The sequence below is a fragment of the Pygocentrus nattereri genome, chromosome 7 (assembly GCF_015220715.1).
Source record: "Pygocentrus nattereri isolate fPygNat1 chromosome 7, fPygNat1.pri, whole genome shotgun sequence".
NCBI lineage: Eukaryota > Metazoa > Chordata > Actinopteri > Characiformes > Serrasalmidae > Pygocentrus > Pygocentrus nattereri.
This window is the reverse complement of record NC_051217.1, coordinates 2,861,239-2,873,480: the sequence shown is the minus strand read 5'-3', so window position 1 is coordinate 2,873,480 and position 12,242 is coordinate 2,861,239. Positions and strand designations below refer to the sequence as shown.

The following is a 12,242-nucleotide window of genomic DNA, read 5'->3' as shown; positions in this document are numbered from 1 at the left end:
TTTAGGTTTGTTTTTTTGGGGAATGCTAGAGCAGATCTGAGGCACCTGAAACACATGCAAGGTGCTGCTGCAAAGCAACGAGACAGTAACTCCCATTTCCCTTTTATTCCAGTTCTCAAAATCTTTTTTTTCGTATAGTTGCAGCAAGACCACTTGTAATAATGTCAAATGTGAACAAATATCTTTCCACAGGATCACAAACATTAGTCAGTTGCTCATCTACTTAACTCGTTATTTATGTGTTAATAATATTTTTATGAATGAAAGATGGCTCATTCCCAAGAGAAGGTATCGTATGACAAGTGGCAGATTAGATGATTCTAAACTGAATCAACTGAACCATAACAGCCCTCCAAACTCAGATAAGACTAAACCTTTAAAGGGATGAATATGACATTGTCTAATGGCACAAAGACAGACTGTGAATTTTATACATTTATATGAGAAATCTGCAGTGGTGGACTGCAGGGGGACAAAAAGGTCACAGGTGGACTTAACAGTGATTGACATACAGTCAATCATTACATAATTGGCCAGTCAGACTCTTTTTGGATATTGGAAACTAATTGGACAGTGTGACGGATCAAGCTGCAAGCGAGCATCTTGCCCTCAGTCGTACTTCCCTTGCCCACAGCTTCCCTCCCTAATCAAAATGACACATGAGACATATCTATAACTTTGTCTGGAATGTCCCATTTCAGCAGGCAGTGCTGGACCACTGCAGTCAGATGAGAGGCAGTTGAGCACTCCCCTCGCTGAAGTCTCGTCTTCCTAGTTCTCACCGAGTTTGAGCCGAGCAAACTCATTTGCCAGCTGTAGTGCCTCCTGTATGCAGTGCGTGTTCCTGCCTGTAGCCTGAGCAGACATGTCTTTGCCACCTCCTTTTCCATCCAGCAGTGCACACACTTCATGCACCCACTCGCTGGCCTTCAGGCCCCGATTTGCAGCTTCCTGCGCAGACAGGGAAATGCAACAAGTTAAATTATTTAAAAACACAGACCAAATTTCTGTCACACTGAGTTTTTCAGAAAATACTGACGGAAAATGCACAAATGGTTAATAAAAGCCTGTACACTCTACCTGTTAGTAATGTTCTGACAGCATATGGAGGCTTAATGATTTTAGTTATGGGCCTGATACTACAATAGTGCTTTCGCTAGATGAACTCCTCACAGTTACGTTACAGTCTGAAGTACTATTGGGAAGGCATTCGTTTGGTGTAAGGAAGGGTAATCTTACTCCAAGGCACATGTGTAAGCTCTAGTGCTCACAGGCCAAAACTCTGCAGACTTAAGCATACTGCATCATTAAAACACACCTGATTCAGCTCATCAGCTAATCAACAAGGCCTTCGTGAACTGAATTCAGAGTGCCAGAGGAGGGCAAATGCTAATATCCGCAGCACTGTGAGCCTGAAGGTCCCCAGTTTTACATGCCTGCTTCACGGCATTAATTAAAGATGTATCTTGAGTATCTACCCAAGTGGTCATCAATCCTCCTGATTTTACTTCCAGCATCTAACAAGTCACTCCCCACTTGCCTTACACTAATGCATCCAATACAGCCAATCAAAGATTTCTAAAGAAGTTAGAAGCCATAGTTGGAGGCCTAGAAGTTAGTTGGAGCATGGGTTGCAGATGGTGGTCAGAACTAAGCTTTGGAGAAAGGTAGATCTCCAGGACCAGGGTTGGCGAACACTGGTCTATTCGATTTACGCATTGCCATCACGCCAATAAAATGTTCCATATGCAATACCTCCAGCTGCTCACATGAACAAAACATGTCCAAACATTAAATTTAATCTAAATTTTATTTACCCTAATCAACTCATGTCACTGAATGCCGTGTGTTGTCAAGCTTGAGCAAGTCAACAGTCAGCATCCATACCTTTTTCTGTCAATTTAAATCTAAAATCAAATGAGAAAAACTGGTAATAATTACATATTAATAACACACCCCTCCTTCTCATATCTGAAATTAAAACTAATCCCACCTGGCACAACCATTACTGTGAATGAAACTCATTGTGAAGCAGCAGAGTTTACCTGGGGCACTTGGCAGAGGCAAATGATCTTGCCAGCATCATTGTCCACAGTGAAGAGCATGGCAGCGGTCTGAGGGGACTGAGTCTTCAAGAGCTTCAGAGATTCATTTAGAGCCTGAAACACAGAGGAACGGGGTAACAATAAAAAAACAATAAAAAAAAACGTTCTGTACACAAACCTAACAGCATTTTTCCTGTTCGCCAGTTTTTGGAGCTGTTACAACATTTGTTCCTCATGCAACCTAAACTTTGTAGTCTGATTGGATTACCATTGCAGCTGCAAGCACACAGGCAAGACTCGTACCTTAGCGGAAGCGCCACTCTCCATCTCCATGACGAGAAGAGGTTGGTTGGGGCTGCTCTCAATGATCTCTTTCGTCTTTTCAAGAACCTAGAGTAAAGCAAAAACAGCATTCCCAAGATTCTTTCATTATTCTCTTTTCTCTGAAAGCAAAATGGAAAATTATATATAATATAAATTTATAAAAATGATTAGATATTATATATAAAAATGATTCATCATTATTCTCATCCATTCGGCTCTTACCCTCTTCTGCACATCAGCTTTGCTGGCACGATCCAGGTCATCCATGATCTTCTTCAAGCCCTTCAGAGACTCTCTCATCTCATCCTTCTGCCACTGTGAGACAACTGCAGTGCCCAATGTCTGAAAACAAAAACAAACATGTTAACATTTAAAAAAAAAGAGCAGAGAACAAACTGCATAAAATCTAGTCCTGTGGGGAAGCACACGAAAGACTCAAGTTAACTATGAGGATCACCTCAGTCAGGTCAGCTATCTCCTTCTGGATGTCTTTATTGGGGGCGGTCTGAGCCTTCACTTTCTCACCCATGGCAGACAGGGCTTGCTTCAGGGCATCGGCTTTCCTCTGAGCCTGTTAAAACATGTATTACTCACCATCACCCACACAAAACAACTGCTACTACAAGAGCCTCTTGCAGACTGAACCTTTTTACACTGAATTTAATGATTATTACATCTTACATTATTTTAACTTATATTTAAAGGTGTGTGCATCATTGTGTGGCTAATCTTTAAGAAAAATACAAACCAAGCTGAAAAAAAATAAATGTGTGCGAGTTGATCACCTTCTGAGCCTCTGCTCCAGTCACAGCCACAATCCGGCGAATTCCCTTTGCAATGGCCTCCTCTGACACAATCACAAACGGGGCGGCGTGACTGGAGTTCTGCAGGTGCCTGAGACAACAAGTATGGGTGAAGCTTTGCCCTCTGCTTACCTAAACTCCCCCACTGAACAGTGTCATTAGAAGGTAGGTGTGACCCATTTCTGGCCTGAGTTAGTCATGCAGCCCTATGACAACACCATGTAACAGATATGGAAATCTCTTTGGCTGGTACACAAAGTTCTCATACAAATTTGTTGACTTGCTGGTTTGTGACAAGGCTTGACACAATATGACGCTCAATAAAATCTCCATAAAGCTTACATAACTGATAAAATGTTACGTAGAACTTACGTTCCACCGCAGAACTCAATAGAGGTGAGGGAACCTGCAGGGCTGTTGGGGTCAGCCAGCAGCTCCTCGACAGGGATACCAATAGACACCACTCTCACAGGGTCTGGGTACGTCTCATCAAACACAGCACGCAGTCCCTGGATGGCCTTGGCAGCAGCAAGAGGGGCCTCCATTGCGTAGACTTGCTGAAGAGGGATCACAAAGTCGGTGAGAATCATGAATTTATCATACCTAGACATTCAGCTTCCAAAGTTATTAAAACACAAATACAAATGTGGTACCAAATAAACTAAATGGGACCGTCTGGTTTGTTACTTTGGCATCTGTGATCATGGCGCAGGCGATCTCCTCCGTGCGGTGCACTTCCTGCGTGCTCATGGCTCCTTTAGCAGTGAAGTCAAAGCGCAAGCGGTCTGGAGCAACAAGAGAGCCTCGCTGATCTGCCTCCCCCAGGACTCCCCTCAGGGCAAAATTCAGTATGTGCGTTGCTGTGTGGTTACTCATAATGGGTCTCCGGCGAGCCTAAAAGAGCACAAGAGGATAACTTCACACTTTCTAAGACAAGAGCTTTATGAGAGAATGTATATTAAAACTTTTTACATAATGATACCAGCATTATTTAGAAATTTAAAACAGAAGAACCTAATACTGTTTAGCTACGGCAATATTCAAAGCCATTTTAATAAATATCAATGAGCTAAACATTGTAGGTAATAATGACTTTAAAACATTAAATTGTGAGAGAAGATCAATCTAATTTCGATTTTGTCACAAAACTTGCATATACTGTTTTTCTCTTACCTCATCAATATGCAGAGTGAGGCGGTCTCCAACCTTCAGGGTGCCATACACTGTTCCAACATGCAGCACATAGCCTCCACGAACCTGGGTGTTCTTCACGGTGAACTCCATCCTCTGCGATACAGTAAACACACAATAAAAATACTTAACATATGCAGATACGTGTTTTAAGGACAATCATGTCACGATAAAGCTTCATGATTGTGACAGACATTGTCTTTTCTTGTTCATTGTTTTTAACCACTAAGCTGCAAGCCTTATTTGGTCAAATTAGCCACTTTATTTGATAGCACACACTGATTATAGTGTTGAATCAATACTATGTGCACTTATTACACAGAAATGTGTAAAGTTGAGAAAAGCTACAAGTTGTTCACGAGAGTTCACAAGAAAAAAAAAAAAAAAAAAAAACTCATTCTGACAGCTTCCACGCTAAAGCCACATGAAGTCTCAATGACTGCATTTGCAGTTATTTATTGGTTATTTATTTATCTATTTATTTAACTCTAACAACTGTGAAAAAACGAATGCAGTCAGCTTAAATAATTGCAATTAGGTGATTATATAACACTTTTCTCCCTTTTTACTAACAACTCTCTGGGTGTCTCCTTACGTCCTCTGTGGAGTCATTCTCTCGGAGCAAGTAGCCCTCGTCAAAGGTCTGTCCTCCCTGTTCAGCATAGAAAGACGTCTGATCTAGCAGCACACCACACTCCTGCCCCGTGGTCACTTCATCCACAAACGTGCGCTCTCGCCTCAAGGCCAGCACTGTGGCAACTGTTGGCTCAAATACTGCAGGGGGCAAAAACATACTAAAAACAAAACCGCCTCCAGTAAAACACAAATGCTGTACATACTAGTGTTTTGTTTGACCTACCATAGTCACCGCTGCCATCTGAGGTGTAGCGGTATTTTGGGCCGTCATCAGTGGCAGGGACACCCTTGTTCCTCAGCTCCTCGATGGCATAGATGTCAAGCATGATGTGGTCCTCATCTCCAGAGCCTTTGCCTTGGGACTTCAGCTAAGAACATAAAGAAGAATGAGACCCTTGAGATCCTGTATAACATGCTTACTGAGCAGTTAACAGAAGTCCATAAGTTAGTGAGGTTAAGCCAGTCAGATCCCCCCCCGCCTCAATCATTTCTACTTAAACAGATTTGTATTTAGAAAAACTAAGAGCTTGTTAACACTGGAAAATGCAAACTCACACTGCACAAAAGAGATAAGGGAATGATTATGAAATCTGATTGGACATGCTGGTCTGTGCATGAGCTTTGCATTATAAACCATCTGCTTTAGCTCTCCAACCTGAGCAGCTTTCTTCTCCTCCTCAAACGCAGCCATGTCCACTCCCATGCCCCTCTCCTCTGCAATGAGGGCAGTCAGGTCCAGAGGGAAGCCATAGGTGTCATACAACAGCCAGGCTGTATCCCCTGCATAGAAAGAAACGGGAGTATTAGCAGTAAAATACATGTCAAGGTCACATAAATAAATAAAAGGTCCTTATGTATCTGCCTAAGTTAGCACATCAAGACTGTAGATGCTGGAACTGGACAGAACTTTGTGCGTCAAACACTAAGCAGATAAAAAAAACCCTCAAAAGGTAACGTGATCTTAATAAAGGGAGACTAAAGAAACTAACCTGGAATAGTTTTGCTGTCCCCAAGGCTCTGGATTTTGCGGTCCAGGATGCGTCGCCCTCTGCTGAGCGTCTTGAGGAACTGCGCCTCCTCCTCATTTATGATGTCCTTCACCATATCAGGGTCTTTCCTCAGCTCTGGGAAAGCATCGCCCTACAAACAGAGATGAAGCAATCAAATATTACCGAAGAGAACTTGATGAGCAAAAATAAACAAACAAATAATAATAATAATCAGGAATTCAATTTAAATGGTACTACATTAACTGCAATACGACTAACAAGACTGCCAATACTGATTCAAAACCTACAGTCATATCTATTAAAATAATGAATTTAAGCATTAATAGCTGCACACTATTTGCCTGTTAAAATCAATGCAGTTTAAAGGAGGTGAGTAGGGCCAGGGAAAAAGCATTTGAGAGGCACCCTCACCAGTGACTCCACCACCACATCTACAAGAGTAGCAAAGAAGCCCTTCTGAGCAGCCAGCTTCTCATGAGAGTAGCGTACAGCACGCCTCAGGATCCTCCTCAGAACATAACTACAAAACACATATGCACAGAAAAGGTGTTACAAAACAACCACAACTCCCTCGATATGTCTATACAGATAAAACGATGGAAGGTAATGCCATAATCTCACCCTCTCCCTGTGTTGTCAGGTCTACCCCCATCTGACAGAGCAATAGTGATAGTGCGGGCATGGTCAGCCAGGACACGATATGCCATATCAACGCCATCTGTGTCTTCAGTTCCAACCTTACCCGTGTAGGGCCTGGCTCCTGTGCCCTGGAGGCCCAAAACCAAAAGCATTCATTAAGGTACACAGTAAAAGAAAAGAGCAATCTACACAAAAGGTCCTGCAAATGCGTTTATACCTTCTGAATGGCTTCAAAGTAAGGTATGAAGAGGTCCGTGTCATAGTTGGACATCTTGTTCTGCAGGACGGACACTAGACGCTCCAAACCCATGCCTGTGTCAATACTCTTCTTCGGGAGAGGCTTCAGCTCTGTCTCAGACTCTCTGCAGAAGGCAGTCACAAGGGTTACAAATTGTATGGCTTCGTATACAAGTGTAAGGGCTCAACTCAGCTATAGTACTTACTATAGTATCTACTAATAGTAGATTATTATACCTGTTAAACTGAATAAACACAAGGTTCCAAATCTCCAGCACGTTGGGGTCATCCATGTTGACGAGGTGGGCAGCGTCTCTCCCTCCAATGCGGTCATAATGGAGCTCACTGCAGGGCCCACAGGGACCCGTGTCACCCATTTCCCAGAAATTGTCCTTCATGCTCCCAGGCAAGATACGACTCTCCTCCATCCTGATACACATTTAGTGCAACACAGGTCACACAAACACTCCAAAAAATACAATGTACTTAACACACAATGCTTTCCCAAGATAAATAAAAAGGCAGGCAGACAGACTGACAGACTGACTGACTGACTGACTGACTGACTGACTGACTATCAATTTAGTTGCATCACACCATATCTTGCAAAACTTCATCTATGAAGGTGCATAAATAAAAACTAGGCGCCAGTGCTTTTTAAATACATGCGCAGAGAAGTGCATAGAAGTGAGAACTACAAGAGAAATCCCGGCAGCACTGCTCATATCATTTTACAGTAGAAGTAGCAAGCTGTCAAACAGGATTCGGATAATGCTTTAAAATAAATGTGGGTTTTTTTTCCCCCACCACTGATTTTGAAAGGTACAATCAGGCACAGTAAAAACTGAGGTACTGAAGAAAAACAGCAAAAATATTTAACAATGAAAGCAAAATTTTTATCTCTGCAAAAAGCACAGAATTCAATAATAATAATAATAATAATAATAATAATAATTACTATTATTATTATAATAAAGTTTGGCATTAGAACAATAACTTAGCCTTTTTACTGGCTATCTAAAAATAAAATTTAAAAATAAATGCAACTGCCAGCACACATGCTGTTAACTCACAAAATTAATGTCTCTCACCAGAAATTAGCCAAGCAGTGACTGTTCCTCTCCTTTGGAGAAGACTGGGCGCAGTATGGATCAAAGTCAGCAATTTGCTTATAAATAATTGCCCCTTTCATTCTTGAGCTTATCTCATTTTACCAACGCTCCTGCAGGAGATTTTACCTGCACCAGAAGGCGGTGGTCTCTGTGGTGAACACTTGTGCTAACCACACACTAGAAGACTGAAAAGATTCTGAAAAGACTTAAAAGACTGAGGTCTGACACTCAATCACATCTAAAGACAACGTCAAAACAACAAAACAAGCTGACTTTAGACAACAATACCAACCACTTTACGCCAAACGATTGAGATGACGTGAACATGACGCAACTCCAGCAAGACTCGTTATTTTAATCCAACTGGAAATGCGTGTATGACAGTGAAATCGCTCATATTCTTGGGTATTTTTTTTTATACATACCCAAATCATAAGGCAAATTATTAAGTAACTGTATTAAATAAATACAATTTTATTTTGTAAAAGCTCCCCTCAAATTAACAAAAATGTTTTATGATCATAAACTGTTATTTGCTTACAATTTACTGCTGAAAGCCAAAAATCTCAGATGCTCTGTATTTATTTATTTATTTTTTTTAAATAAAAAAATACATTTTTACAGGGCATATCACTGAAGAGACACCATCTGAGATCCGGTTTATACCTCAGATTTGTGGAAAAATCAGAAGAAAAAAACTATTCTTGTATTTCAGTTTTAAAATGACATAATATAAGCTTTCGAAACATGAAAGTTATGAAGCAAAAAATATGATGAAGTGCATTTTGGAACCACTGGTGGTTCCAAGGAGCTAAAAAGGTTAAAACAAAAAAAAAAAAATGGTGTAACGGCTTCACTCGTACATGGTCTGATCCACTGTGTGTATTTTAACAGGAGCTAGCACTCACCCTAGGTCCAGCCAGATCTGTCTGCACTCCAGATCAGGCTCAAGGCCTGCCTCAGCATGGCCTCCAAAGTAAGTAACATACAGACGGTCAATAGGGATCCCAAACTCCTGAGTAAGCAGGTCCAGAGCCATCTTACAAGCCAGGTGCTGCAGACAGAAAGAGATGAGTCAGAGAGAAATATACAAAAACGAGTGTTCAGTCTAAACGCCCAGATAATATTTTAGAGTAAGAGAAAGAAAAAAAATTCCCTAATTTAAACATTTAATTTAAGTAAACAATACTGAATAAACCAGCATGCCCCAAACTTCCCAGCTTGGTTTCTAGTCCTTACTTTAAAGTAATCTCCAAAGGACCAGGAGCCCAACATCTCAAAGAAAGTGTGATGGTACACATCTTTTCCCACATCATCCAAGTCATTGTGTTTTCCTCCAGCACGGATGCACTTCTGTGTGTTGGCAGCACGCTTTAGTCTGGCCATGGGGTGGGACGGATCAATAGTGTTCAGGAAGATGGGTTTGAACTACAAAAGGACAAAAAGAGTAGGTGTGTCTGGCAACATTCTCCTTTATATAAAGGCATGTTTGAACAAACCAGGCATTTGTACACACAGAAGCTATTAGAGTGATTATCAAGCACAGAAACATCATACCTATTTATGCTACATTACTAAGGGGTGTGACAGTCGGGATCTTCTTACCTGGTTCATGCCAGCGTTGGCAAAGAGGAGGGTGGGGTCATCCAAGGGAACAGTGGAAGACGAGTGCACATACTGGTGCTCATAACGACGGAAGAAGTCAATGAATTTCTCACGGATCTGAGCAGCAGACAGTGAAGAGTCCATGCTGGCTGGGCTTTTCACAGAGGACTAGGGAATCAGAACACACAATCAATATAACAATTCTTTATGTACTGCTGCCAGCAAAAAACAAACACAACCTGCTCACATAATTGGGCCATGCGTGCAGTGAGGAAAGCCGGTTCGAGAGCGTGCTTAGTAAGTCTTCTGAACTGCCAATCAAATAAAACCTATTCTGAAAGGACAAGAACGCCAACCAGTAATTCAGACAGAAAGAACAAGGAAGCAACAACTTATCCTTCCGTTTTTCTGGAGTGAATGTGTTCCTGAAAAGGGAAAACCAGTAACCAGAGAAGCAAAGGAGAAGTTTCTCCTTGATCACACTTCACTGTTCAGACGTACATTTGTCATTTCACAAAATATCAGCAAGTAAGCAGCCACTGAATACAAAATTTAAGGCCAGGGCAGGTTAACCTCACGCCAAATGAAAAGGAACCTACATATTTACTCCAACGCACCAATTTCATCTCTTGCAGGAGGAGAATGATCCAGGAAGAACTATTCCTCATGAGACAGCTCTGATCAGCAAACAGCCCTAGTCCTAGCAACAGTAATGACTACTTAACTCCCACAAGCACCGCTGGATAGAAGCACTGCTGCAGAAAATAAGCAGTTTCACATCATAAAAACATAACATCTCTACAGAAGAGCCATTCTTTCGGTGTGATTCAGAACCACTATGACTAAAATGTAGTCCATCTGGACTTGAAGTGTACCAACATGTGCTGAGCATCTGCACTGGTGCTCACCTGGCAATAATTTCTAATGCATTAGTAGCAGAGCAGAATTCCTTCAATGCTTTTCATGGCACATTATTTAGCAGCCCCATTCAATATCTAAATTCTCAAAAATATCATTCGCAGAGCCCTCATGCCACGCCAACACACACCACACACAGGGCGAGACTGCCAAACTTTGCATTACGACTATTTAAGCCCTTCAGCAAGCAAATTAAACGTGGGAAACACAATTTAAACACTTCAGACCAAGCCCTGCACAAGCTGGGGTTCACCTGACAACAGGAAAATGCCTTAGCACAGAAATAAGTGAAATGAAGAGCCATGGATGGACAGCTCCTAAAGGGGCAGGCAAAGAAGTTTCAGAAGGGTCATCCTTCATTTATGTAAACCTACACTGGCCAGTGACTTGGACTCAGCCAGGCCATTCACTTGGATGCATCAGCACTTTGGGGATGGGATGCTCACTATGCCGTTACCATGAAGGCCAAAGCCACAGCACAGCCCAACTTCGCAGGCATAACGGATCTCAGGATTAAGTTAGACTCTGAACGTCGTCTACTGAGAAACGCGGGGTTAACTAACGTCAACTAGGTTAAGCAGAGCGGAGACAGCTGCCACTGTTTACTACTAACCGCACTGCGCGGTAACGTTGCTCAGCACAAGGCTAAGCTCTGCCCGCTCCACCGCCCGCTCAGACCTAAAACAGCAGACTGACGTTAAACCCGCTGTTTCACATTACCTGAGGCGCAAATACAATCGGGCACCCAAACCACGGACGTCTAACAACTCATCTAACACAGAAACCTGAAATCTGCTGTAAGGCGCCGGCTGCATTAGCCAGATTAGCACACAAGCTAACCAAAGCGCCACGAGCGCCGGCTAGGCTAGCTGAGCTGTCATTCCCTCAGGTCTCAGCTTGAGCCTCAGCCTCAGCACCCGGTACCACGAGGGAGCTAAAGTCAATGTAAATGTGACAAATAACATGACAAAGAAGGCAGAGCGTATAAAGCGAGACATCCTCACCGAAATAAATCCTGAAGCTCGTCTGACACCAACACACCGGTGTAGTGAAGGGAGGTTTAGACCGGCATTGAGCTGCCATTGGCCCGTTGACGGTGACGCCCGATTTAACATCGTTCTTATTGGTTAAAAGCGCTGCCAATCAACCAGGCAAGCCCGCATTCGCTTAGGCTGAACTGGAGTGAACTTAGGTGAAGCTGGATGATGCAACTTAAAAGTAACATTGAGTGATTTTAGCTCGAACAAAAACAATCATGTGAGTGGATAACACGATTCAATCATTAAAACTAATTAAATTTTTTATTTTATTTTATTTTATGCCATTGACTACCGACTACAACAAACGCCTGTATTAGTCTGAAGAAAATTTTATACCGTTCTGATGAAGACAGTATCTGGTATATTGAACTGATGCCAGAACTGTTCAACACAGCAGGAGTTCTCAGATGGACAATGTGCACCAAACGTTAAGACCGTGCAGTAAAAAAATGGGTTTTAGATCTTCTGTTATAAAGTCCTCACTTTGGGCCTACGTTCTTTGGCTAAGTGCAAAGTCCTTGGGGTTATTTCACAAAGCAGGACACCTTACATTGTCTCTTAACTCTCCTTCTATTGGGCTGTCCTGATCTCTGGCTCACTGTCCTGCTAGAAGCGCCAGTATTTCTGGTCACCAGCAAAACCGGTATACAGATGCTGTCAGAACAAAACCATGCATCTGCAA

General features: G+C 42.2%; 1 protein-coding gene and 1 long non-coding RNA gene across 3 annotated transcripts; both read right to left on the bottom strand.

The window, feature by feature from the left end:
• Window positions 1–90: 90 nt before the first annotated feature.
• Window positions 91–11,610, bottom strand: aars1 (alanyl-tRNA synthetase 1). 2 transcript variants are annotated; one of them, XM_017691444.2, is made up of 21 exons: window positions 11,525–11,610; window positions 9,603–9,770; window positions 9,237–9,425; window positions 8,906–9,051; window positions 7,123–7,314; window positions 6,866–7,010; window positions 6,631–6,776; window positions 6,421–6,529; window positions 5,989–6,139; window positions 5,655–5,779; window positions 5,223–5,367; window positions 4,959–5,137; window positions 4,346–4,459; window positions 3,860–4,066; window positions 3,545–3,729; window positions 3,155–3,263; window positions 2,827–2,940; window positions 2,592–2,711; window positions 2,349–2,435; window positions 2,046–2,159; window positions 91–951 (listed from the first exon to the last, which is right to left on the bottom strand). In XM_017691444.2, the coding sequence occupies exons 2-21, from the start codon at window positions 9,744–9,746 to the stop codon at window positions 772–774; spliced, it is 2,901 nt and encodes a 966-aa protein (XP_017546933.1). In that variant the 5' UTR covers window positions 9,747–9,770; window positions 11,525–11,610; the 3' UTR covers window positions 91–771. The 2 variants fall into 2 exon arrangements, with proteins under 2 accessions (XP_017546933.1, XP_017546924.2); XM_017691435.2 differs by lacking the exon at window positions 11,525–11,610 and adding an exon at window positions 10,774–10,839.
• LOC108423863 lies at window positions 9,856–10,762 on the bottom strand. The gene is made up of 3 exons (XR_001857584.1): window positions 10,511–10,762; window positions 10,220–10,357; window positions 9,856–9,936 (listed from the first exon to the last, which is right to left on the bottom strand). It is a non-coding gene; the product is annotated as an uncharacterized LOC108423863 (long non-coding RNA).
• Window positions 11,611–12,242: the final 632 nt, after the last annotated feature.

Bases quoted from the DNA above. Each gene is read 5' to 3' on its own strand.
- aars1 (XM_017691435.2), bottom strand. From the start codon at position 10,824: ATGGCTCTTCATTTCACTTATTTCTGTGCTAAGGCATTTTCCTGTTGT. The intron at 9,771-10,773 runs GTGAACCCCAGC...CTGATTCCCTAG, and splicing joins AGGCATTTTCCTGTTGTCAG to TCCTCTGTGAAAAGCCCAGC. The intron at 5,780-5,988 runs GTTAGTTTCTTT...CTTTCTATGCAG, and splicing joins GGACAGCAAAACTATTCCAG to GGGATACAGCCTGGCTGTTG.